The 27,516-nt window shown below is 41.4% G+C and overlaps 1 protein-coding gene across 19 annotated transcripts in view; it reads left to right on the top strand.

Moving 5' to 3' along the window:
* DYSF (dysferlin) overlaps nucleotides 1-27,516 on the top strand; it is a 256,063-nt gene that overhangs the window by 21,843 nt on the left and 206,704 nt on the right. For all 19 annotated transcript variants that reach the window (XM_074195818.1, XM_074195810.1, XM_074195853.1 and 16 more), the window contains exons 2-3: nucleotides 12,152-12,207; nucleotides 13,677-13,768. In XM_074195818.1, coding sequence (XP_074051919.1) covers nucleotides 12,152-12,207; nucleotides 13,677-13,768 — 148 coding nt within the window. The remainder of the gene's footprint in view (nucleotides 1-12,151; nucleotides 12,208-13,676; nucleotides 13,769-27,516) is intronic.

The raw sequence follows: 27,516 nt of genomic DNA, 5'->3' as shown, positions 1-27,516 counted from the left end.
ACCAGGAAGATGTGGGTTTGAGTCCCACCCCTGATAGATGAATCTAGACTGTGATCCCCAGTAGGTCACTTAACTTTTCTGGGTTCTAATCATTCTTTAAGTCTGTAAATTATGGAGAAAGTCTCAGCTCTGCCTTGTTGGAGGAATTTTCCTCCATGAAATCATAAGTCTGATTAAATAAAATAGAATGAAGTAGATGAGACTAGAAAGAGAGAATGCACTAAATTATCGAGGTCTCGAAGGGCAATCAGAGAACTTTGTTGTTTACTTGTTGGGAACCAATGGAAAGTTCCGGGAAGAATGGCCTACTAGGGGACCTCTGGCAGATGGGACCTGGGCATCAAGGCTGAGACTCTTGACCATGAATCCTTGGCCAGCTGGTGGAGTCTGGAGAATCCTTTCCATGATAATGTTTGAAATGAATCAAATACAATCCATCCAAGTGTCTCTGGGCTTCCTTCAAGTTCCAAATAAACTTCCTTCTTCTACAGGAAGCTTTTCCCACCCCCTCCTAATTCTAGTGCCTTCCCTCTGTTAATTATTTCCTATTTATCCTATATTTAGCCTGCTGGCACCAAATTGTTTGTGTGTTGTCTGCTCCCTCAAGGGCAGGGTCTCTCTTTTGTTTTTCTTTGTATGTTCATTGTTTAGCATTGTCCCTGGCTTATAATTTCCATTAACAAATGCCTGGGCATTGATTGTCAGTGAGGTGGCAACAAGGGATAGAGTGTTGGGCTTGGACTCAGGAAGATTTCTCTTCATGAATTCACAAATGGTCTCAGACACTTCCTAACTGTGTGAGTCTCTTTATCCTGTTTGCCTCAGTTTCCTCATCTGTAAAATGAGCTGGAGAAGGAAATGGCAAACCACTCCAGTGACTTTGCCAAGAAAATCTCAAATAGGGCCACAGAGAGTTGGCGGTGACTGAGTAACAACAGCAACAACAAAATGCTTATTGATGGACTGACAAAGGAAATGAATTACAGCAGTCAGCATTTATGAAGCCCCCCTTATCTGCCAGGCCCTGTGGCACAGGTGATGGAAAGAGATACATATATGAATATTTACACATATCCTTACATACACAGACTTATACACACACACACACACACACACACACATTTCTCATCCAAGTTCAGGCATTTCATGAAATCTATCCACTGACCCCTTGGAATAGAAATTCAAGGGAAAGAAAGGAAAAAAAGACATCTTCCCCCAAGTTAAGACCCCTGCATTAAATAAAACTCCAGGTTAAGAACTCTAGATCTTAAGGACTTAGTTTAGTAGTAGGGATAGCGATTTTAAATTTCCACATCAGTGCCCTCATTATACCACACTGCCTTTTTTTACCCATATTCTGTGGGAATGAGTGGTGATAGACACGAAGCATCTTCAAAGCCAACCTTCCCCTTCCCATGCCACATTGGGGCACAAGCTTGGTGAGCGGGCAGAGAGACATATAACCATACAGATTCATCATACTCTCTGGTTGTCTTTAACTCTTTGTGGGTAAATAACATCCTCAGTTTCCTTATTTGTACAGGGTTCTCATGACCTCATGGATAGAGTGGATTCAGGAAGACAGATCGAATGTTTTTGTCACTTGCTACCTGGGGTTTACATTGAACAAGGCTATGTGTGCTGGTAAATGTTTATTAATGGACTCTTTGGGACAAATGCATAGAGGACACACTTTAAAGTTTAATCTTCATTATAAACATTATCTCCATCACTTTCTAAAGTTAGACAATCAATAAAATAATAAATTGTGCCCCAGTTTCTAGTGTTTGTAGATTTTTGTGGTGTAAAAGATCACATTGAATTTAATGGTTGATTCTCTCAAGCTTGGTTCAAACTCGCACCCTTGAATTTAACTCCTGTGGGATTGTTCCATTTGTAATGTTGGACTTCAATCAGTTTGGTCATGTTCAACTCTTTGTGATCCCATTTGGGAGTTTTCCTGGCAGAGTTACTAGAGTGGTTTGTCATGCCCTTCTCCAGCTGCTTTACAGATGAAGAAACTGAGGCAAACAGAGTGAAGTGATTTGCCCAGGGTCATACAGCTAATAAGTGTAAGAATTGATTAGTAAGAAAATAAAAGTTAGTAAGAAGTAAGATTTAAACCCATAAAGATGAAACTTCCTGATTTCAGGTCCAGCTTCCTATCTGCTTCACTACCAATATTGGACAAATGACCCCTAAGGTCCCTTGGAAGTCTAGACTTATGATCCCATGATGCTTTGAGAGTCAGTCCCATCTCCCACCTCCCCAAGATCTTCCTGGCCACATTCTGGGATGTTGTAAAGGCTCTGCTTGGACTTAGTGACCCCTCAGATCCTTTCCCATTCAATGATTCTGAGAATGGAAGGTAGAATTGAGAAGGAAAATCTAAAAAAACTCATTTAAGATTGGGTCACTATGCTTCAGATCAGTTCAATACTTCAAGGATCTGTAATTGCTTTAGTCTGTGAACTAATATTTATTATTCCACTTGTTTTATGCCAAGCAGGGAGAATACAACTGTCATTTACATTCTAATAAGGAAGCTGAAAGGCGTGGGGTGGGGTACCGAGGTTTGGTAGAGGAAGTCCAGAGAGGAGGGATTCTGTAATTTGGTCGATGATCATTGGGAATTACTATGGCCTTAAAAATTCCTCTCACTGCGTTCCTGGTGATCAGCCTCTCCAATTTCACCCAGGCTTACCCAACCTCAGATGATTTATATTTGAGGCTGGGTCCCGGCTTCATCAGAGTCCTCAAATCTATATCCCATTGTTGCAAGGGGGACTTGGGAATTATCTTCCCTCTCCCCTCAGGAGAGAAGACACTGGATAGGAAGGATTCAGGCTACATAAGAAATCACTTTTTTTCCTCCTCCTTGAAAGAACTTTTATCTCATTCATTTTCAATGCATTTTAACATTACTAAACATATTTTCATACATGAAGTACTATAATGGGCTTTGAGGGATCTGGGAATATGAAAAAGTTTCATTTAAATTCCAGCTCCGCTAATAATCCGTTATGACCTTGGTCAAGTCACTTTCCTTTTCTCTATAAAATTAAGAGGTTGAATTAGTCTAAGAGTTCTTAACCATTTTGGATTGATATTTTATTTTATTTTTCTAATTACATGTTATGAAAGTTTTTCAACATTCATCCACTTGCGTATTTATAAGTTATACAATTTTTTCCACCCTCCCTTCCCACTCCCCACCCCTCAGCACTTGTGCATATACATTTATGTTTAACATGTTTACATATTAGTCATTTTGGGTGTGAGGAATTAGGATTAAGAGAAAAGAAAGGAAATCATGGGATAGGAAGGAAAAACAGAAATTTAAAAAAGTGAACATATATGTTCATTTAGGTTCTGTGGTTTTTTTTGACTTAACCATTTTTGTGTAAGACCCTTTGACAGTCTAGTGAGACTTGTGAATTGCTTCTCAGAAGTATGTTTTTAAATGCACAAAATAAAATGTATAGGGAATACAAAGTAAATCAATGACCAAAGAATTGTTGCCAACATAATAAAACATTTCGTGGACTTCCTGTTAAAGGATTTCTGAACTAATTCATTTCTTTTTTCTCAAGTTTTGAGCTGGTGATCCTGTGAATTCATCTCAATCTTGGCCCTTGTGGAGATTAATTTCTAGAAAGGGGTACAGAATTAGGGGTTAATCAATGAATAAACATTGATTAACACCTACTGGGTTAGGTACTAGGGATGCAAGACAAAAATAGAGCCATCCCTTCTTGCAAGAAGCTCACATTCTACAGAGGTCTCTGTGTGTGTGTGTGTGTGTGTGTGTGTGTGTGTGTGTGTGTGTGTGTGGAGACAGAAATGTGGAGAGACAAAGAGACAGAGATACAGAAAGGCAGCCACAGAGAGAAATATGGAGAGATATAGAGATAGAGACAGAGATGTGGAGGAGAGAACCAGAGAGAGATGAATAGAGAGACCGAGACAGAGACAAAGAGAGAGAGAAAGAAGCAGAGAGAGGCAGAGAGACACACACATACACACATGCACTCCCAGATTTTTGGGGTGGGGAAAGGCTCTTGAGTTTCTGGAATCAAGAAAGGCCTCATGGAGAAGAGGGCCCTTTAGCAGACCGTTGAAGGATTCTAAGAGATGGAGGAGGAAATGTCTTCTAGGTGGGTCAGAACCTGGTTGGGGAGGACTTGAAATGAGAAAGGAAGATTTTGCATCTTATTCCAAGGGAGTGACATGGGTAGGGATGTGCTTTTGAGGAAATCACTTTGGCAGCTGTATGGAGATGGGGTGGAGGGGGAGAGATTGGATGGAGAGGGCCAAGGTCCAGGTGAGGCAGCTCTCTGAGTGGGGGGAGGTGTCATGCTTTGAGAGAAGGTTCTGGAGTCAATTTGATGGGATGTAGCATCTCACTGACCATGTTGAGTTAAAGAGAGGTGAGTGAGGATGGTGTTGAGGTGACCAGAAGGAGAGTGGTTGGCGATGCCCTGGAGAGATATGTTTAAGGGTAGGGAAAGATAAGTTGTATTTTTTTGTTTTGTTTTTATAAGGCAGTGGGGTTAAATGACTTACCCACTGTCACACAGTATCTGAAGTTGGATTTGAATTCAGGTCTTCTGACTCCAGGGCTGGTGCTCTATCACTGTACTTCCCGACTGTCCCAAGAAATTGTATTTTGGAAGCACCGAGCAATCCCCTCTCACTCCTTTCTTCTAGGCCTCCCTCTTCCTCTTGGCATCTCTATGCCTCCCCAGACTCAGTTGAAGAGCCTCCTCCTCAGGGGGCTTCCCGATCTCCCAGCTGCCGTGCTCCCCCCTACTCAGATTCCTCTGATTATATCTTATATGCCATTATCTGGGTTCCCTCTCCCAGTGAGCTCCTGAAAGGTAACCAAAGACTGTTTTGTCTTCAGACTCTGGAAGACAACGCTGTGCTTTCCCCGCAGCAGGTGGTAATAAAAGTTTGTTCAATTAAATGGAAAACTCTGGTGTGCGGAAGAGAATGAGAAACAGCCAAGCTGTACGGGATCCCCGGAAGGAGACCTCTTTTCATTTTCTGGGGGAGAGAATCAGGGTAGTAGTGGAAGGGCATATTTGAACTGGGCTTTGAAGGCTGGTTTAGAATCTCAGCAGGCAGGGATGGAGGTAGCGAGGTGGCAGGCCAGGCAAAGAATGGCAACCACTGTTTAGGCCACCTAGCATTTATTAAGCACCTGCTGTCTTCATAGCACTGATGGCACTATATAGCAGGGAAGACTCTTTTTAAGAAGTGATTGAGTGATCCTTCTTCTCTAGACCTTCCCTGGCACTCCTGAATCCCCCTCTCTGTCTGTGTGGGCCTGTCTCTGTGTCTCTGTCTTTTGCACTGTCTCAATTGCCATCTTTCTTTTTCTTTCCCTTTCTATCTCAGTTTCTGTCTTAGTCTGAATGTCTTTCTCTTTCTCCTTCTGTCTCTGCCTCATTTTCCGTCTTTTATCGTCTCTTTCTCTTTCCTCCCTCTCTGCCTTGGTTTCTGTCTCTGTCTGTCTTGTCTGTCTGTCTCTCCCCTGTCTCCACTCTCTGATGATTTATGACGAAGGCTGGGAATGGGGGGATGGGTTCTCAGGAGAAGAGAAGGGGAAGAGGAAGAAACCATCAAAATGAAGAAAGAGAACAATAGTCATGAGTCAAACTTTGTTTAAAAAAATAAATAAGAGAGAGGAGATTGGCTTTCCTCTCCTCTCCCACCACAGCTGCAAGCAGTGACTATATATGGTCACAGAAATGTCCTGGAAGATGAAATCCATGTAAGAGGCAAAAGCAACAGAGGAAGTTTAATTAGGGATTTACTAATAAATCCACCCCAAAATTAAAAAGCCAGGCTCCCCAGTGTCTAGACTTTGCTACATCCAGGCTCCCCTATGTCCAGATTCCTCTGTGTCCAGGCTCTCTAGTGTCCTGACTCCCCCAGGTCCAAGCTCCCTGTATCCAGACTCCCCCATGTCCAGACTCCCTAGTGTCCAGGCTCCCCCACGTCCAGGCTTCCTGCTCCCCTGTACTCAGTCTCCTCCAGAGCCTCCCCTCTCCCATCCCCCACACCTGCCCTGCTCTCTTACATGAAGCCTGCCAACCTGTTGGTATGTGGCTGGCCGTTCGGCATTCCCTGGATGGAATTTCATGCGCTGCTTCCCAAAATAGCCTGTAAGAGCTGGGGAGGAGGGTCTTCCTGTAATGTTTCTTTGGTCTGATCCACTCTTCTGGGCTGCCTGAGTGGGGATGGTCAATGAGATTTTGAGGCAGTCTGTTGTTTTTTCATTCATTCATTATTCATTCATTCATCATCCATTCATTTATCATAGCAGAGAATCTTAACTGGAATCTGTGACTTTTTAGAGAAACATCTTGGTGACTGTTTCACTATAATAGGTTATCTTTATAATCCTATGTATTTTATTTTATATACTTAGATACAGTCTTCTGAGGAGAGGTCCTGAGACTCCAGGCTCCTGCCCTTGAATCTGAAACAAAAAGTTAAAGATTTCATTATGGCTGACAGCAGTCATTTAATTATACAAGCTAGGTCAATGTTCCCTCTCCAGGAGTAAATACAAAATAGTCTGCTTAGGAGTCACGGCCCATACTAACCTGGCCCCCTCCTACCTTTCCTCCCTGCTCCAACCTTTCTGTTCCCATGATGCCTGCCTCCTGCCTATTCCACCAAGAGCCTCTATTGCTCAGCTCCGGCTTTCTCTTTGGCTGTCCCCCTGTCTCAAATGCTCTCCCCACCCTCTGCTCCAACCATGGACCTCTCTGGCTTTCTTTGGGTTCTAACTAAAATCCCGCCTCCTTCAGGAAGCTTCCAGTCCCTCTCCATTTCAGCATCTTTCCTCTTTCAGTTATTTTCTATTTTTCCTAAATGCATCTTCCTTTGTTTAGATTTGCTTGCACATTGCCTCCCTCCTTAGACTGTAAACTCCTTGAGGACAGGGACTGCTTTTTCCTCCTTTTGTATTCCCCCCTCCCCCCAAGAACTGAACCCAGGGCCTGGCCTTAGTAGGCACTGAACAAATGTTTATTGATTGATGATATGCCAACCTCTCTGTTTGGATCTAGGGAAGAGCTAGAGGAGGGTCCCTAAAGTGTTGAGTGGGCATCCCCATGGAAAGGGGAATGGACCGAATGAGAATGACCTAAGATCCATCAGTAGACTCCACATCAGGTACTATTGAGGATACCAAAAGAGAATACAAGACAGAAAGGAAATCATCCTTGCTCTCAGAGGACTTACAGTCTTTTGTGTCCTGGAACCCTCTGGCAGTCAGTCTAATGAAACCTATGGGTCACATCTCAAAAGAATGCATAAAAGAATGCACAAAATAAAATAAAATATATAGGATTACCAAGGAAGTCAATTCTATTGCACTGCAATTATAAAAAATATATATTTTTTAAATTTTTTTTTAGGGTTTTTTTTTTGCAAGGCAAATGGGGTTAAGCAGCTTTCCCAAGGCCACACAGCTAGATAATTATTAAGTGTCTGAGACTGGATCTGAACCCAGGTCCTCCTGACTCCAAGGCCGGTGCTTTATCCACTACACCACCTAGCTGCCCCCCAAAATATTTTTAAAAAACAAGTTCACAGATGCCAGGTTAAGAATTTCTGGTCTATTCAAATTCAGTCTCAGATACTTGGTAGCTGTGTGACCTTGAACAAATCACAATGCCTCAGACAAAAAAGAGAGAGAGAATTTCTGCTTCAGTCAAACAATGGTCAGAAGGGCAGAATTTTAAAGGCTTAATTGCCTTCTCTAACCCAAGCCTTACTTTTCAAGACTAGTCTTCACAAATACATGACAAACTGTCACGCAGACTCCAGCTGAACACCTCCCCTGTGAAGGGGTAGTAAGCTTTTGGAGACATTCCTCTGCACTTTAGCAGAACTCTAATAGGGCATTTGTTGTTGTTCAGCTCTCTGCTCTGTGACCCCAGCTGCAGTATTCTTGGCAAAGATACTGGAGTGGTTGGCCATTTTCTTCTCCAGCTCATTTTACAGATGAGGAAACTGAGGCAAACACGTTTGAATGACTTGTCCGGGTTCTCACAGTCAGTAAATATCTAAGGCTGGATTTGAATTCAGGAAGAGGAGTCTTCCTGACTCCAGGTCCAGAACTCTATGTACTGGGCCGCTTGGTTGCCCATATTAGGGAATTTAGAGCTAATCCCAAAACGGAATGATCTGCCTTGAGAGATGGAGGGTTTTGGCCTCATTAGAAGCATGGATAGAGTTGGATCTGCATTTTTTTTGAAGAAGAAGGTACATCAGTGGATCAAGTATGCCTCCCACTTCCAAAATACCCTTCCTCCTCTCCATTTGTCCAAATGATCCCCTCAAAACCCACCTCTATCAAGAAACCTTCCCCAAAGACTGCTCAGCTCACAATGATCTTTGCAGTATACTATTTAGCAAAGGGACACAGACCCACCTCTCATTCAGGGCCTACATCCTCAGAAAGTTTCTGAATAATTGATTAAACCATATGACACCTTGTAATATTTGCTTGCAGCCATCAGTCATGAGATCACACGGTTTTACAGAGGGACAAAACTTAGGAGTCCTTTACCCTCATTTTAAAGATGGGGAAACTGAGGACCTAAGATACTTGATTAAGGTCACAAAGTGAGTAAGAGAATTGGCCTGGGGTCCATTGACTCCAAATTCTTCTCCTTCCACATCACCAGGCTGCCTCCTTGCTTAGCTGCCTTCCCCCATCATGGTCAAGGATGCTGTACTAAGCCCTGGGGTTAGTCCTTGCCTCCAGGGGATCACAGTCTAATTAATGGTGGAGACGTCATCCAAATCCGTGGGATACGTTCAAGATGTAGCCTTCGTGGTTCTGGTCCTAGTAGTTGGTGGGTGGGGAGGAGCCAGAGAAAGACCCTGTTTGAGGAGGTCCCATTTTCACAGATTCTTGAAGGAAACCAAGGACTATGAGGTAGAGGTGAGAATTGGGAGCTTTTCAAGGATGAGAGATTGACCATACAAAGGTGGGAGGATGGAAGTGGGGACTGTGGTGGGGGAGTGATGGATGTATAAGACTGGAGATCCACTCGGGGGCCATATTGGGAAGAGCTATAATTGCTAGGGGGAGTTGATATCCATGCTATGGGGATCAGTGGGATTTATTGAGTTGAGGAATGACATCATCAACTCTTCATTTTAAGAAAATCAGTTTGGCAGCTTTGTGAAGAATGGGAGAGGGGATAGTCTGGAAGCAGCGAGGCCAATGAGGAAGCTGTTTTGATGGGCCAGGTGAGAGGTGATGAGGGTCTTTTCTAGGGTTGTGGTTCTGGACATAGAAAGAAGGGATGTTGAGGAGATTTAGCAACTGATTGGATATGTAAGGTGAGTGAGTGTCTTGCCTACATGGTATTTAATCTACCTAAGGATTAGGGTTCCAGTTAAATTAAGTAGAATGTGAGGAGATCTTTCCTGTCAATCTACCCTTAGCAAGGCCTTGTCCTTTTTGTGATTCTTCAGTGATGGGAAATGAAGTTGCCTTGGGTGGGAATTCATTCAACACACTGCTTTCAGATAACCATCTCTATTTCTTGGCCAGCTGGACAGGAAGAACCACTCAACCCTCTTGGCTGACATGGTTCCCTTCCTTTCCCTTGTCCTCTGACCTCAGTGACATTCCATGATGACTTTTCACATCCCATTGATGACCTTGGCTTCATCTTCACCATCTAAGGCTTCTTGGAAAGGAGCATTTTGTGGTTCTGAGTGCTTATCATGATTTCTCACTTCCTAGATCCAGTTGGTTAAGTCCCATGGAGTCTCCCATTACCACATATTTGTGTAAGCCCCCTCTTCTCCTCTGACACCACTTCCACCCTCACAAACTCACACCTGGACCATGGTCATAGCTTGTGGGAGACTGCCTGTCCCAAGTCTCTCTCCACCCCAGGCCATCTTCCACCCAGCTAGCAAGTTGATTTCCCAAATGACAAGTCAGGTTATATCTGACTCACTCTGTAAACTACAATGCCTCCCTATCACCCCCAGGATTGACTAAAAAAAATCTTCTGCTGGATTTTGAAATTCCTTTATAACTTAGTCACCTCCACCCTTTCCAGTCTTGTTATTTTGTGATCCTGTGACACTGGCCTCCTCACAGTTCCTTGACCAAGGCACTCATCACTAACTGGAGGTATTTTTGCTAACTGTACCCCATGTCTGAAATTCTCTCTCTCTCTCTCTCTCTCTCTCTCTCTCTCTCTCTCTCTCTCTCTCTCTCTATCAATTAATTTCCTTTAAATCCCAACTGAAATGCTACCTTCTGAAAAAAATCTTTCCTAATTCTCCTTAGGGACAGTTAAGGTGGTATCATAGATTACAGAGACCAGGACCTGGAGTTAGGAAGATTCATCTTCCTGAGCTCAAAAGCACTAGCTGTGTGATCCAGACAAGTCACTTAACCCACCATGTCTGCCTCAGTTTCCTCATTTGTTAAGTGAGCAGGAGAAGGAAATGATGAATCACTTCAATATCAATGTCAAGAAAGCCCCAAAAGGAGTCACAAAGAGTTGGATATGACTGAACAACAAATTCTTTTTTTTAGGCTTTTTTTTTGCAAGGCAAATGGGGTTAAGTGACTTGCCCAAGGGCACACAGCTAGGTACTTATTAAGTGTCTGAGACCAGATTTGAACCCAGGTACTCCTGACTCCAAGGCCGGTGCTTTATCCACTACGCCACCTAGTTGCCCCTAAACAACAAATTCTTAATCTTACTGGTTTCGCTCTGAGATAATCTCCAATATATCTTGTTTGTACACAGCTGTTTGCTTGTTGTCTTTCCCGTTATACTTGAGTTCCTTGACAGCAGGGATTGCTTCTTGCCTTTTTCTTTGTCCCCAACATACCCTGTAGCTGCTTCTTGACTTGACTTGGACTGTTTTGGACAACTTTGTTTTTGATTCTTTGGATAATGGTATAGATGACATGTTTCTGAAATGGGCAGATGGCTTAGCGTTGGGAGGGTTAGCTAACATGCTTGATGACATGATTGAGTTACCCTGTTGCCTATATGTTAAGGGGTAATAGGATGGTGTAATCCTTCAGGCCTCTTTGGGTGTCACAGAAACTCTGGCCCCCCCTTTTTTTTTGCTAGGCAATGGGGTTAAGTGGCTTGCCCGAGGCCACACAGCTAGGGAATCATTAAGTGTCTGAGGCCGCATTTGAGCTCTTGACTCCAGGGCTGGTGTTCGATCCACTTCCACCTAGCTGCCCCCTCTGGCCCCTTTCTAAAGGACATTATTTGAACCTAAGACTGGGCCCAAGTTGATGTACAACTGATCAAGAAGGAGGCTTGAAAAGCTTTCCCAATCTTTCTCCCATTTGTCTATGTGTGTGAGGCTATGGAGGACCAGAGACCCGGTGATGGGGACCATGAAGAGCTACAAGGAACACAGAAGGTTATATCCCTTCCTACGTCACCAGAAATGACGAGCTATTGTCCAACCTTGCCATTCACTGTTGTAACTCTTTGGCACCTAGACCAGTAGAGTCCTTGTTCTTGGGGAATGAGAGTGCGGCAGGGAGACGAACCACACATAAAATGATCAGAACAGCTCAACAATTCTCAAAGGACCTGAAAAAAGTTGTAGATTAGGAGGGCACCCTGAAGGGAATGAATTTTGGTGACTGGGATAGACATAGATGAATGGAGAGAGACATGAAAATATTCTTAATTAAAGAATAAAGTGGGGTGGGGGGTGGCTAGGTGATGCAGCGGATAGATCACCGGCCCTGGAGTCAAGGTTGGAGACCAAATGGAGAAACTGGGGACCAAACTGATGCAAAGCCTCAAATACTAGGTCTGGAAATTTGGTCTCCATCTTGTAAGTCAGAAGAGTTAGATTGTTCCCTTTCTCACAGTAGAATGGAAGCTCCTCAAGGACAGGACTATTTGATATTGTCTTTGTATCTCCAAAACACAGTAGGTTAATACACACTTGATACACCATTCTAATGTGACTTCTCAATGGTGAACTGTGAGAAATATTTTCAGACCTCTTGGTTTTGGGCAATTCTTTTTCATGGGGAGGGCATTTCATCATTTCTTCCTCTTGGGCTATGACTGAGTGGAATCTGACACACTCTTCCTTTCTTCTCCAGGGGTGAAGAAAAGAACCAAGGTCATCAAGAACAATGTGAATCCTGTTTGGAATGAGGTGAGGAGCTGTTCAGGGAGCCTGGAATCCCAGGAGGCTTCCTGGAGGAGGCAGATTTTTAAATGACATTTTAGAAGAGGGAAAAGGACATGACCCATGCAGATCCCCATATGAACTGGACTTCCCAGGGATACTAAGGATTTATGAAATCCTATGTAATATAAGGGAGCCTTTTTATGGCAGAGTGGAGAGAATACTGGCCTTGGAGTCAGAAAATCCTAGGTTAAAACCCTACTATAGTCATTTACTACCTCTGTGACTCAGGACAGAACTCTTATTGGTCTGACCAGCCACAGTGGGACACACTGTCATTTGTCTCAAACACAGTGATGTCATTTTAGTCTTCTTGGGTAATGAAGGGCATGAACCAACCAACAGACTCAGGACAAGTCATTTTTTTTTTTTTTTTGATTTTTCAAGGCAATGGGGTTAAGTGGCTTGCCCAAGGCCACACAGCTAGGTAATTATCAAGGGTCTGAGGTCGGATTTGAACCCAGGTACTCCTGGCTCCAAGGCCAGTGCTCTATTCACTGTGCCACCTAGCTGCCCGGACAAGTCACTTTTTGAAGGGTTTGGATGAGATGATATCTGAGAATTCTTCCAACTTGAGATCTAAGACCTTACCAACACCCCTTTTTTGAGAAAAAATATTTAGGAGTCCACTCACTGATATCTGAATGTCACTTTGGAACTGCCTCTAACAATTAGGGATTCACTAATCAAGGGATTAGGGGCTGGTCCTGGAACTCTTCCTCCCTTAAATCCTATCCTTCCACCACCTTCTTTAAGATGCTAATCAAACTCATCTCCTGATCGACCCCGGCCCATTCAACTCTCAGTCTGGATTCCTTCTCTCACCCCTACCCACAGTGCTTGGTGGCCTTAGACTCCTTTATCAAGTTTGCTTCCTAGATTTCAGTCCTGTTTCCTCCATGAGTCTAACCCCAGGGGACACTGATGGAGAAAAAATCAGACCAAAAGGGGCTCTGAGCTCATCTAGTCCATTAATTTACATTTGGGAAGTTTGGGAGGCTCTTAACCTAAAGAGGGTGGCTCAGCTCCTGCCTTGAAAGAGCCTCTCTAGTTCAGTCTCTGTTCTCTGGGACCCTCTGGTCAGATGAGGGATACATGGTACTTTTCTTCAAGGAGCTCTGGTCTGATGTGGGAGATGGTCCCTAGAGGGTATCAAGAAGAGAAAGATAAACATCCATTTCACAGAAAGGAAAACTGCTAATTGACTTGGATCCCTCAGAGACACTGGCATTTCTCAGGTTTCCTGGCATTCTCAGCCAGCCTGGCTTCTTCTGGTGGCCTCTCTCCCAGGTGCTGATTGCTGGCCCCTAAGGTGGAGGATGGGGCAGTGATGGGGCAAGAGCCTGGCCCTTCCTGTTCTCTCTGCCCTCTCCACTGGGCTGCGGCTGCCAGGGCCCCGGGTTCTCCTGCTGATGCTGCCCTTTCTCTCCTTCCAGGGATTTGAATGGGATTTGAAAGGGATCCCCTTGGACCATAGCTCTGAGCTGCATGTGGTGGTAAAAGATCATGAGACAGTTGGAAGAAACAGGTGAGAAACAACCAAAGATTGCTACCTGCCTTGGGAGTTCAGCCTTTTAAAAAGAATTTTCCTATTATTCTCTTTTGAAAACATGTTTTTATCTTATTTTCTCTACCATATGTAAAAACAATGATTAGCATTCTTTTTAAACATATCTTTGAGTTCCAAATTCCCTCCCTCCTTCCCTCCTTAGAAGGCAAGCTCTTTGATATTAATTATTCAAATGTAGTCATGAAAAAATCAGCTTTCCTTTTATACCTTGTCAGAATACTAACCAGCATCATGGGATTATTGGAGAATAGACATATAATCACTTTGCTAGTTATAATATTAATTATTATTTTATTTGAGGGAAGGGCTATGATTATCATCATTTTGCAGTTGAGGAAACTAAAGTTCCGGAGGGTAAATAGCTTACTCAGTTCATCTCCCGAGCAGTTCCTTTGTCCAACACAAAACATCATCCTGGGAGGACAGGACATAGGAGGTGGGAGTGGGGGTGGAGGATTAACTTTTTTGAGCCTTGGTTACTTCATCTGTAAGATGAGGGATTGAGACAAGGAGGTCCCTGAGCTTTCTTCAAATTTTCATATTCTGTGATTTTCTGGTATTATTTGTCATGCCTTAGAGCCCACTCCCTATAATTTAATGAAGTCAGATTTAACCAAGGCTTTGTTCTGCATGCATGGGGTATGTGTACTAGGGATTTCTGCATGGGGATATCATAGATCCTTGAAATTTTCTGAAGTTCAGTCTTAGGTATTTTTTTAATGGGCTTAAATGACTTGCCAAAGGTCACATAGCTAAGTAATTATTAAGTGTCTGATTTGAACTCAGGATTTGATTCCAGGGGTGGTGTTTTATCCACTGCACCCTCTAGCTGCCACAAGTGAGTCTTATATATTTCTTAGGAAAATCCAACAAGGACAAAGCACAAAAGCATCCTCCCTGTCACCCCCATATCAGGGTGCATTTTCTCTTGGGAAAAAACTGAAAGAACTGAAGCATACCCATAGGGAGTATATATTGCTGGGGAGCAGCTTCAGTCTTCTGCTCTCAGAGAACTTTTCTCCCTTCTGGGAGTTATTGTTACGTTGACTATGGGGTGAGGGTCTCCCTAGCTCAGTGGGTTATATCCAGGATGCAATGTGTCCCCTAACAAGGCAATCCACTACTGGATAGGGTCAAGCAGATTGTTCCCTTGTGATGTTGACTCCTCATCAGCCTTGACTGCTGCCAACACTGGTTGTGAGTAAATTAATGTCTAAACAATGCTTTGAAAACCTTAAAGAACTATTTAAATAAAAGCTAGTAGTAGTAGTAATAATACTAATACTAATACTACTACTACTAATAATAATTACTACTCCACCTGTCCTGGTACTTTCTTCTAAAACCTTCTGTTGTCTAACTCTAACCATTATTGCTTGACTAAAACGCCTTTCTCCAAAGTTAAAATTGATGTCTTTTTATTTTTTTTTGCAAGACAATGAGGTTAAGTGACTTGTCCAAGGTTACACAGGTTGTTAATTATTAAGTGTCTGAGGTTGGTTTTGAACTCAGGTCCTCCTGGCTCTAGGACCAGTGGTCTATCCACTGTGCCACCTAGCTGCCCCTGTCTAATTTTGGCCAAACCTAAAGACCACTTCTTGATCCTCTTCCTCCCAGCACATCTCTATATGTGGTTATCTCCCCTTAGGATGGATGCTCCTTGAGGGTAGGGGCTGTTTTGATTTCACTCACTTGTAGCCCTAGCACTAAGCACTTAGAGCAGTAAGATGCTAAGATGCTTATTAAATGCTTTGTTCAACCACCTGTCTTCCACCACTGTCCATCTGGTGACCGCTCTCTCCTCCTTGCTCTCTTCTCTCTAGGTTTTCATGACTTTTCTCTCTTGGTTCTCTTTGTTGTCTAAGCTCCCCTACTGATGCTCTTTGGCTGGATCATCAAATCCTACCTTTTGACTGTGAATGTTTCCCCAAGGTTCTGACCTGGACCCTCTTCTCTTTTCTCTTTCATTTGCTTTCCCTTGGAGATCTCACCAGCTCCCATGGGTTCATTTATCCCATTTCTGTCTGAGCAGATGATTTACACACACACATACATACTGTGTGTGTGTGTGTGTGTATGTATGTATGTATGGAGAGGGAGAGTCTTGTACCACCAACTGGATATTTCTAACTCTATGGCTAGGTAGGCATTACAAATTCCATGATTTCAAAGCAGGACTCATTATCTTTCTTTCCAAATTTCCCTTTTTACTGAACTTTCTGATTACTGTTAAGGGCACCACTAATCTTCTGGTTCCCCGGGTTCAAAACTTTAAAGTCACCTTTAATGTCTCTCTCTTCCTCTATTCTGACTCTAATTGGGTTGGTTGCCAAATCTTGTAATATATTTCTCGGTATCATCTCTCATATTTTTCTCCTTCCCTCCATTTATACAGACAGCATTCCTAATTCAAACTGTTAGTAATTACCTGGACCACTGTGGTGCTGTCTGCATTGGTCATTATTCTTTCTGTCTTTTCCCAGTGTGAACCATGTTTTACTCAGATGCCAAAGTGAATTTCTTTCTCTTTTATTATTTTATAAGATGTGTTTCCTTTATTTTCTCATCTGTTCTTCTCTGAACCATCACCAGTATTCTTTTTAAAACATTTAAAAATTTTTATTTTAAAAATATTTTTATTTATTTGTTTTAAAGTGATTTTTATTTATTTATCTATTTAATTATTCATTCATTTATTTATTCATTAATTTATTTACTTATTCATTCATTCATTTATTTATTTACTTATTTACTTACTTATGTATGTATGTATGTATGCATGTATGTTTTTGCAAGGTAAATGGTGTTAAGTGGCTTGCCCAAGACCACACAGGTATGTAATTATTAAGTGTCTGAGGCTGGATTTGAACTCAGGTACTCCTGACTCCAGGGCTAGTGCTCTCTCCGCTGTGCCACCTAGCCGCCCCTAAAGTGATTTTCTTAAAGTGTAGATTTGATTATGTCACCACCATGCCCGTTGAATTTCATTGGCTCCCTATTATCTTTGGTATCAAAGATCTTCAGCACCTGGCCTCTTCTCACCTTTCCAATCTCTTTTTTAAAAATTATTTTATTTTTAATTTATAGAGTGAAACAAACATTTCCATAACACAGAACAATAAAAAAGATGAATGTATACTAAAATTGCAAATCTATTATGTCCTCCTTACTATTCCTTTCAAATAAACAATAGAATTATCATGTCAATTTTAATTTTTTTCCTTTTTTCCCTTCCTTTCCCTTCCCCTCCCAGAGAAGGCTACCATTAGTCACAAATAAGTGCATCAATGTGTATCTCTCTCTCTCTCTCTCTCTCTCCATCTCCATCTCTATAGACACATAATTATTTTATATATCTTACCAGTTCTTTCTCTGGTTTCAAATAGTGTCTTTCTTCATGTGTCCATTATAATTAATTTGAGAATTTACAATAGATAAAATAATTTATTCACTCAAAGTCACCAGCATTCTCTTGTTTCTGTTTATTTCCCCCTTTATTAGTTCATGTAAGTCTTTCTAATGTTTTTTAAAATCATTGAGTTCATTATTTCTTATAGTACAGTAGTATTCCATCACAGTCATATACTACAGCTTGTTCAGTCATTCTCCAGTGGATAGGCATCCCCTCAATTTCCAATGCTTTATCTCCAAAAAGAGAGCTGCTATAAATATTTTTTTATCTGTCTATCTACTATCTATTTTTGCAAGGCAATGGGGTTAAGTGGCCTGCCCAAAGTCACACAGCTAGGTAATTATTAAGTATCTGAGGCTGGATTTGAACTCAGGTTCTAATTCCATGGCTGGAGCTCTATTCACAGCACCACCTAGCTAACCCCTGCTAAAAACATTTTAGAAGATATAAGTTCTTTTCCTAATTCCCTAATCCTCTTTGGAAACAGACCGCGTAGTGGTATCATTGGGTCCAAGAGTATAGGTAGTTTAATAACGCTTTGGGCATAATTCTAGCTTGATTAGATCAGTTTTCAATTTTACCATTAATGAATTAGCATCCCAGTTTTCCCATATCCCCTCCAACATTTGTCACTCTGCCTTTTTGATTATTTTAGCCATTCTGGTAGGTGTCCATAATATATCAAGATTGTTTTAATCTGTATTTCTCTAATCAAGAATGATTTAGAGCATTTTTATATTACTATAAATTGTTCTGATTTCTTCATCTGAAGATGTCTGTTCATATTCTTTGACCATTTATCAGTTGGAGAATGACTCATATCCTTATGAATTTGACATTTTTGATGTATTTTAAATAGGAGACCTTTATTTGATAAACTATGAATTCCCACCTTCACCCCACCCCATCTTTTGCTTTCCTTTTGATTTTGACTGCATTTGTTTTATTTGTGCAAAACTTTTTAAATTTAATGTAATCAAATTATAGACAAACCTTGTCTGTTTCTTGCTTTTCTCACATTGTCTCCCATCTTCTTGGCTTTGGACTAGCTAGAATTCTTTCTCTTCCAACCTCTTATTTTGTAATCTTTGGCTTCCTTTAAGATTTACCTCAATCATCACCTCTTCCAGGAGGTCCTTCAATTGCTCTTAATTGTCCCCTATTTTCCATCTATGCATCTTTATCTTAGATGTGCTCTCCTAAGCAAAATCTAGGTTTATTGAGCTCACAGAGTTACTGACTTTTCTCTCTTTTCCCAGCAATTATAACAGAGCCTGGAACATTCAAGCTGTTTAATAAGGGACAGTTGACTACTTTCTTATTTGTAGTGCTTAGTACAGCGTTTAGCATGAGCAAGTGTTCAAGGCTTGCTGATTGATCGACTACTCTGATTAACTACATCCAGAAGGAAGCTAAATGAAGGAAGGAAGGTAAAGAAAGGAAGATGAATCTGAACATGTTTTAGGGACTGGTTCTTCATTGGCCACACCTCCCATTACATCTCAATCAGCCTCTTTGAAATTTGTGATCTTGGATATTGGTTGAATTCCAGTTTACACCCTCTAGGCTCCCTCTCAAATATATTTGCTGTTTGCCATTTTTCCCTTTCTTGCCTCTGAATCTTGTCCTCCCCAAATCTTGCTTCCCTTCCCAGCCTCAGTTCTCTGCCTGTTGAAATCCTATCTGTCCTGTATTTTACAAAGGGTGAAGCCACCTGTTGCCATCCATCCTCCTTTATTCACCCTGTTCCCAGGCCTGGGATGAATAATAAGATTTAATTCTGGTCATGCTGTTCTTAGACCATCCCTAGGAGGGGAGAAGAGAGGCAGAGTGGGAGATGGTTGGCTTACTAGACTTGTAGTCAGGATGATCTGGATTCGAATCCCTCTTCAGATACCCATTCAGCTATGTGACCCTGGACTAGTCACTTATCGCACCCAACCTTCAGTTTCTTGGACTTGGATACCGGCTAAGGTATCTTCCAGCTTTAAATCTGAGTTTGTGTGATCCAAGCAGCCTTGTCCCTACTTAACAGTTGAGGAAGGAGGAGTCATAATCAGGGGAAGTGACTTGCTCAAGGTCACAGGACAAGTGAGGAATGGTGGCAGAGCTTGGTTCCCAAATCTGCTTTTCTTTCTTTCACACTAAACTGTCTGGGCAGTGGTCACTGTTGGAAGTTTCTCTGGCTTTACAGGTCAAAGTCATCACAGCAAGTGGTGTCAAAGTCAGCCCTTGGCAAAATTGTGGCCCAACCTCAGTTTGCCTTCTGGGCTTGCCTTAAAACCCATCACAGCAGACAGTTAATGAATGCTTCTTTCCTTCCTTCTAAATCCCATATTTGGAACTGATGCATGAAAATAATCTGCCAAAATGACCTTAGCCTCACTATTGTTGTTATTTTAGTATTCCATTTAATTCCTTTTTTTGGAAATTATTTTATTTTTCCAATTACACACAAAGGTAGTTTTTAATATTCATCCCGTAGCAAGCTTTTGAGTTCCACATTTTTCTATACCCTACTTTCCCTCCTCATTCCCCATGGTAGGGAACAATCTGATATATGTTATACACATATAGTCTTGTTCAACATATTTTCATTTTAGTAATGAACAAAGATTAATTAAACACCAATTTGGACCAGATTCTGAGGACAAAACATTGAAAAAAAATCCTTTCTTTAAATGCACTTCTATTCTAATAGACAACATACAAACATAAAAATAAGACGAATGTTAAAAGAAAAATGAAGTGACCTCTACTCTTCAAAGAACATATATTCTATTGTGAATAGCAATGTTTATCCACATAAGTGAATGCCAGATAATTTCAGGAGGAAGACAACGATAATGATTGGGGGTAGTAGGGATGGATTAGTGGAGAAGGTGCACTGAGTGCCCCTTGGATCCTGAATTCTTCCCCTATCCATTGAGAAGACAAAGCAATTATATACTCATTGTATATATGAAATCATGAAAAACCAAAACCCAATAAAAATGAAGAATGTGAAAGAAAATATGCTTCAATCTACATTGAGGCCATGGGTTCTTTCTCTGGAGGTGGATAGCATTTTTCATCCTGGGTCCTTAGGAATTATCTTGGAACATTGTATTGCTCTGGGTGGCAAAGTGTTTCACAGTTGATCATCAATCCAATATAGCTGTTAATTATGTACAATATATTCCTGACCTTATTTTTTATTTGTTTATATAAGATTTCCACATTTTTCTAAAATCATTCACCTTGTCATTTTTTTAGCACCATAGTATTCCATCACATTCATAAATACAACTTGTTCAGTTGTTCCCCAATTGATAGGCAGCCCTTCAGTTTACAATTCTCTGTCACCACAAAAAGAGCTGCTATAAATATTTTTGTACATGTGGTCCCCTTTCCTTTTTCTTTAAACTCTTTGGGACATAGTCCTAATAGTGATAATACTGGATCAAGGCTATGCATAGTTCCAAATTGTTCTTGAGAATGGTTGAACCAGTTCACAACTCTTCCAACAGTTTATTCCAACAATCCCTACTTTTCTACATCCTTTTGTGTTATGTTAAGCAATCTGAAAGAAGTAAAGTAAGTACCTCAGAGTTGTTTTAATGTGCATTTCTCTAATTATTAGTGACTAAGAGCATTTTTTCATAACTTTTGATAACTTTGATTTCTTCTGAAAATTCTCTGTTCATATCCCTGGACTATTTATTGATTAGGGGAATGGCTCTTATTTTGATAAATTTGACCCAGTTCCCTACATATTTGACCTTTATCAGTGAAACTTGCTGTGAAATCTCCCCTTCCTACCCCCACCCCATTTTCTTGACTTCTTTTTAATTTTGACTGCATTGATTTTGTTTGTGCAAAAAACTTAATTTAATGTAATTAAAAACTATCCATTTTACCACCCATGATCCTCTTTATTTCCCATTTGATCATGAAGTCTTTCTTTCTTTATAAATCTAATGGTGAATTTTTCTATGCTCCCCTATTTGCTTATAACACCATTTTGCTTTGGTATATCATGTGAGATGTTGGTGTATGCCTAAATTCTGTCAGACTGCTTTCCAATTTTCCTGGTAGTTTTTATTTAATAATGAATTTTTATCCTCAAAACTTGGATCTTTGGTCATTTTAGATTACTGTGGTCATTTACTTCTGTCTTTTGAGTGTCTGGTCTATTCCACTGATCAAACTTTTATTTCTTATCCAGTACCAGATTGTTTCAGTGATGATCCCTTTATAGTACAGTTTGAGATATGTTACTACTAGGTTGGCTCCCCCCCCCCTTTATAATTCTCTTGACCTTCTTGACCTTTTGTTCCTCCAGATCTTGTTGTTGTAACTTTTTTTCTAACTCTATAAAATAATTCTTTGGTAGTTTGATTGGTATGATACCAAATAAATAAATTAATTTAGGTAGTATTGTAATTTTTATTTATTGACTTGGTCTATCCATGAACAATTAATATTTTTCAATCTGTTTAGTTCTCTGCGTGAAAACTGTTTTGTAATTGTATTCATATAATTCTTGTCCATGTGGATTCCCAAATATTTTATATTGTCTTCAGTTATTTTAAATGAAATTTCTCTTTCTGCTAGGTTTTGTTGATAACATAGAAATGCTGATGATTTATGTGTTTATTTTATGTCCTGCACCTTTGCTAAAATTGTTCATGTTTCAAGTAGTTTTTTAGGTGAATCTCTAGGATTCTCCAAGTATACCATCATTATTATTTGTAAAACATGATAATTCTATTTCCTTGTTACTTCCTTTTATTCCTTTAATTTCTTTGTTTTGTTTCATTGTTATAACTCACTTTCCTGGTACAATATTGAATAATAGTAATGATAATGGGCATTCTTATTTCACCCTTGATCTTATTATTGCGAATAATGCTAGCTGATGGCTTTTGATAGATACTACTTATGATTTTAAGAAAAGTTCCATTTGTTTCTATACTTCCACCACTTAACTGCTGCATTTCCCAAGATCTCTACTTTCTCAGGATTTTTGTTTGACTGGTGTTTCCATCCTTAAGCTCTCTCTCCATTATCAGTACCCCAGTCTCAAGTCCCACTGATCCCATTCTGGATAAAGTAACTTTCTTTGTCTGCTCTCTATAACCCTGATAAAGCTATCTCCTTTAGCAATTCCTTCCAACACTTCCCATCTCTCTTTTTCACTTCAACGCCTGATCCTGGAATTATTTTGATCAATCCATTAAGAGAGAGGAGACACAGTGTGAAACGGGGACCCCTACTCTCAGAACATAGGGGCATTCATTCAGCAAGTGTTTATCAAGGGGTCCCAGTTTGTCTTGCCTAGGTGGCAGTTGGGTGGGGCAGTGGATAGAATAATGAGTCAGATCTGTCTTCCTGAGTTCAAATCTGATCTCAGACACTGTTCACTTCAGCTTCCTCAGTTAAAATGAGAGAAAGAAATGACAGATACTCTAGTATCTTTGCCTGAACCCCCCCCCCCAATCAGATACAACTAAACAATAACAACAACATTCCATCATAATCATATATCTCAGCTTGCTCAGTCCTTCTCTACTTGATGGGCATCTATCACTTTGCTTTGCTTTGCTTTTTCCTTTTCTTTCTTTCTTTCTTTCTTTCTTTCTTTCTTTCTTTCTTTCTTTCTTTCCTTTCTTTCTTTCTTTCTTTCTTTCTTTCTTTTTTCCTTCCTTCCTTCCTTCCTTCCTTCCTTCCTTCCTTCTTTCCTTTCCTTCCTTCCTTCCTTCCTTCCTTCCTTCCTTCCTTCCTTCCTTCCTTCCTTCCTTCCTTTCTTTCCTTTCTTTCTTTCTTTCTTTCTTTCTTTCTTTCTTTCTCTCTCTCTCTCTCTTCTCTTTCTTTCTTTCTTTCTTTCTTTCTTTCCCAAAAATCATTGTGGAGTGTTGCGGAACTGTTGATACTAAGGTGTCTGATTTTGTCACTATAAATTAGTCAGGGAAAGTTAAAAATCTCTCTGTTTTATAGAAATACCAACAACAAAATCTGAGGGTAATGTGGTGATCAAGAAAGCTAATGCTACTGTAGATTGTGTTCAGAACAAAGGAGGTCTTGCCATGATCTGTGTGTGAGAGAGAGAGAGAGACAGAGACAGACAGACAGACAGACAGACAGACATAGACAGATAGACAGAAAAAGAAGAGGGCAACCAAGACGGTGATGGCCCTTGGGATTCTGTAATATGAGGATGGCTTTGGGAAATGATGCTAGGCTTAGCAAAGAGAACACTGGACTTGGAATCAAGAAGATGGGAGTTCAGATCCAGCCTTGGATAATTAGTTGTGTGACCCTGGGTGAGTCACTTGGCCTCTGTGAAATGGGAATAATGAAATCATTATGTGAATGTGAATGTAAAATACTTTGAAATGGGGATAATGATAAAACCCTGCCTCCCATGTTGTCGTGAGGATAAGATAATATTTACAAATTGCATTACAATCCTTAAGGCACTAGCTATATAAATGCCAGATGTTATTTGATTTTATTATTATTAAGATGATCAATGTCTTCATATATCTGAAGGACTGTCATCTGGAGTAACAATTAGGTTTTTTGCTGTTGGATCCAGAGAGTGGGAAGTATTAGATTCTGGTTTGACATCTTACTCAGAAGAAACTCTTTCCCAGCTAGCTAGGAAAAACTTGTGCCTTCAAACAAAGTAAAGACTGACAGATTGCATTCCGTGGGGGAGTAGGGGGAGGGAAGTAAGATGGGGGGGGGGGGTAAATTGTAAAACTCAATCTCTTTAATAAAAATTAATTAAAAAAACTTGTGCCTTCTCTTTGTGGCAGCACTATTGTGACTAAGTCTATATCCCAAAGAGAGAAAAGAAAGAGGAAAAGACCCCACATATAGAAAAATATTTCTAGGAGCTCTCTTGGCAATGTCAAAGAACTGGAAACTAAGGGGCTCCTCATGCAATGGCAAACAGCTAAACAAGTTATGATAGATAAATGTGATGGATACTATTGTGCTGTAAGAAATGATGAAGGGGATAATTTCAAGAAACCCGGGAAGACAAAAATTAATTGATGCAAAGTGATGAGAGCAGGATCAGGAGAATAATTTACACAATGACAACTACCTTGTAAAGAAGACCTTGGAAAGACTTAACAATGCAATAGTCCATCCAGAGGACCAGTTATTCACCTTTTGACAGAGAAGAGAGGGATTCTAGGGAAGAATAAACATATTTTTCTTAGATATGGCCAATGCAGGAGTTTGTTTTGTTTGACTCTGTGTATTTGTTTAGCAGAGGGAGAGGAGGAAAGAGAAAAAATAAATTTTTATTTGCTTAGGAAGCTTAGAATTGAGAAAATGAAGCACACTCAGGGAACAATTCAAGAATAATATAAAAAGGGCAGATGAAGCAAAGATTTTGAGTACAGCCTGCAAAAAGAGTCTGAAGATTGACAAGCTTTGTATGGGCTATCCTGGCCAGGGAGACATCCTGGAGAAAAGAGATTTGAGCTGGCCTTGGAGACTGGGGAGGATTTAACTATTCAGAGAAGAGAGGCTTGAAAGGGCATTCCAGTAAGGAAATGTCAAGGGGAAGGAAGATAGGAGGCACATTGTGGGGATGGCCAGCAGAGCAGTGAAGAAGGAGTATATGTAGGGGAGTAGTCATGGGGGTCTTGAATGCCAGACTAAGGAATCTGAATAAAACCATCCAGGTCACATGGAAGCAAGAGATGACTGGGTAGAAGCTTAATCAGTCTGGGGTATGTGGGAAGGATTAGAAAGTATGGAGAATGGGGGGCCACCCCAATTTATTGATACTGTCCTTGGGGGTAGGCAGCCTCTTAGAGCTGGCTCCCAACACCTGATTATTAAGGAACTTCAACCTTCTCTAGGGAAGTCTTTGGGCTAAGTCTTTTTTTTTTTTAGGTTTTTGCAAGGCAAATGGGGTTAAGTGGCTTGCCCAAGGCCACACAGCTAGGTCATTATTAAGTGTCTGAGACCGGATTTGAACCCAGGTACTCCTGACTCCAGGGCCGGTGCTTTATCCACTGTGCCACCTAGTCGCCCCCATGGGCTGTCTTTAAGGGAGTGATGGGGGTGAGATGAGAATAAAAGCAGAAGGGGAAAGTGATGAGCAGAATGATATTTCTCCTTTTTAAATATAGAATATCGAATGTCAGAGCTCGGAGGACCTTAGAACATGGAACGACAGAGCTGGGAGGGGTCTGAGAACATGGGATGAGAAGGAAGGTGGGAGTGGGAATTTGGGCTTCAGGAGAACCTCAGGTCAGGGGGTTTCCACTAAGCCACACTGCCCTGGTTAGTGTCTCAGACCACGTGGTGTCTTGGTCTCTTTCCAGTCTTCATTCACATTCTTCCTTTGGGTTTTGACTTTCTCCCCCCCCCACACACACACCCACCCACCAACATACACACACAGACATGTGCACGTGCACACACACACACACACACAACTGAGCATAGTTTGTTTCTGTAAATGGGCCTGGGGCCCCTGGGGCTCAGCACAGACTTTACAGGCCAGTAAACAATAGCTGAGAATTTGTTTTCAGAGAGAAAGCCTCACTAGGCTCTGGAGTCAGAGACCTGGCTGCCTTCTTTCTCTCATTCTCTGAATGGTGAGAAGCATCCTGAATGAGTTGGTTGTAGCCCCCATCCTAATCCAACCCCCAGTCACACTTAGTCTTAACTGGACCCCTTCCTTCAGTGGGACATTGGGCATAGAATGAGAACTGAGAGGGACTTCGGAGCTCTTCAGTTTACTGCCCCCCCAAAACCCCAAAGGAGACCCAGGTAGCATTGGCAGATCTAGGATCCAAACTTGGTTCTTCTGACTCCAAAGGGTCTGTCTGTCTGTCTGTCTGTCTGTCTGTCTCTCTCTCTCTCTCTCTGAATGGGTGACCTTTTAGGCCCCATCACCCCTTTCTGATCCCTTAAGTATCTTTATTTGCTGCCTGCTCTGAAAACTCACTAAATGTGAGCTATGTGCTATATGGGGGAGATGCCAAGTTTAGATAAGACATAGTTTACAACATTCCTTGCTTGAGTCATTGTTGTTGCTAAGTTTAACTCTTGATGATCCCATTTGGGGTTTTCTTGGCAGAGATCCTGGAGTGATTTGACCATTTCCTTCTCCAGCTCATTTTACAAATGAGGAAACTGAGGTAACCTGGGTGAAGTGCCTTGCTCAGGATCATACAGTTAGTGAATGTCTGAGGACAGATTTGATCTTAGGAAGATGAGTCTTGGCTCCAGACTGGGTGCTCTATCTGCTGCACCACCTCACTGATGGCTAAGTTCATTTGAAAGGGTCAACCAAGGTGTTTGTTATATGAGGTCTGTGCAAGAAAGGGTACCCAGGTACCCTCTGCCTTTGGTGTCTTGCCAACTTGCTTCAGTATATGTGACCCCTCCTGGAGAATCAACATTGTACCACATCAATGCTTTCAACTAAAAGAAATAAAACTCTAAACTGAGAGAAAATTAAAAGTCACTGTGGGAGAGATTTGAGGGGCAGGAGGATGCACCCTCCCAACAGGCAACTTCTTATGCTGCCTGCCTCAGTTTCCCCAGGCAGAGCCCCGCTGTCTTCTGGGAGTTTCTTCCCTCCTTGGACTATGAGGTGAAATCCTTAGGGAATGGAAGGGAGATGGTGGTGTAGTGGACTTGAACTGAGAAGTCTGGCATTCTGGCCCCAGCCCCACTGTATGACCTTGGACAAGATTCATGACCTCTCATTTTCCTCCTAGGTAAAATGAGCCACTTGCCCTGGAGTGTCTCAAAGATCTTTCTTGATTGGAAGAAGCTAAGCCTCTTCCCCTCTCTGATCCTGTTTACCCATTTGTTCATTGAAGTGGTTGGACCAGTTGTCATTAAGGGTGACCCTCAAAAGATCTTAGGGTTCAGAGCCAGGAAGAGACAGAGCTTGACTCTCCGGCTTCTGATTCCCAGTTGGGCTGCTATGGTTCAAGGCCAGTATTTGTGCGTTATCTGGGGTTAGGGAGACCCCAGCCTACTCCTGTTCTGCCTATGTGGGTGTGGACAGAAGACAGCCCAGCATTGTCCAAATAGTACTGGAATCAAAGCCAGGGGAGCTGAGGGCTGTACCAGTTCAGACACTGACTAGTTGTGTTACCTTGGGCAAGTCACTTTGCCTCAGTTTGCCCATCTGTCAAATGGGGAACATATACCACCTGCCTTCAGTAAAGGGCTTTGGCAAACAGAAAGCTCCAGAAATGAGAGCTTATTACTTTTATTATTTTTCCTGTTCTCATTCTTCCCCTTTATTTGATGAAGCTCAGTT

This window comes from Macrotis lagotis, chromosome 1, assembly GCF_037893015.1.
Source record: "Macrotis lagotis isolate mMagLag1 chromosome 1, bilby.v1.9.chrom.fasta, whole genome shotgun sequence".
Taxonomy (NCBI): domain Eukaryota; kingdom Metazoa; phylum Chordata; class Mammalia; order Peramelemorphia; family Peramelidae; genus Macrotis; species Macrotis lagotis.
The sequence above is the reverse complement of the archived record's forward strand: the minus strand, read 5'-3'. Positions and strand labels throughout refer to the sequence as shown.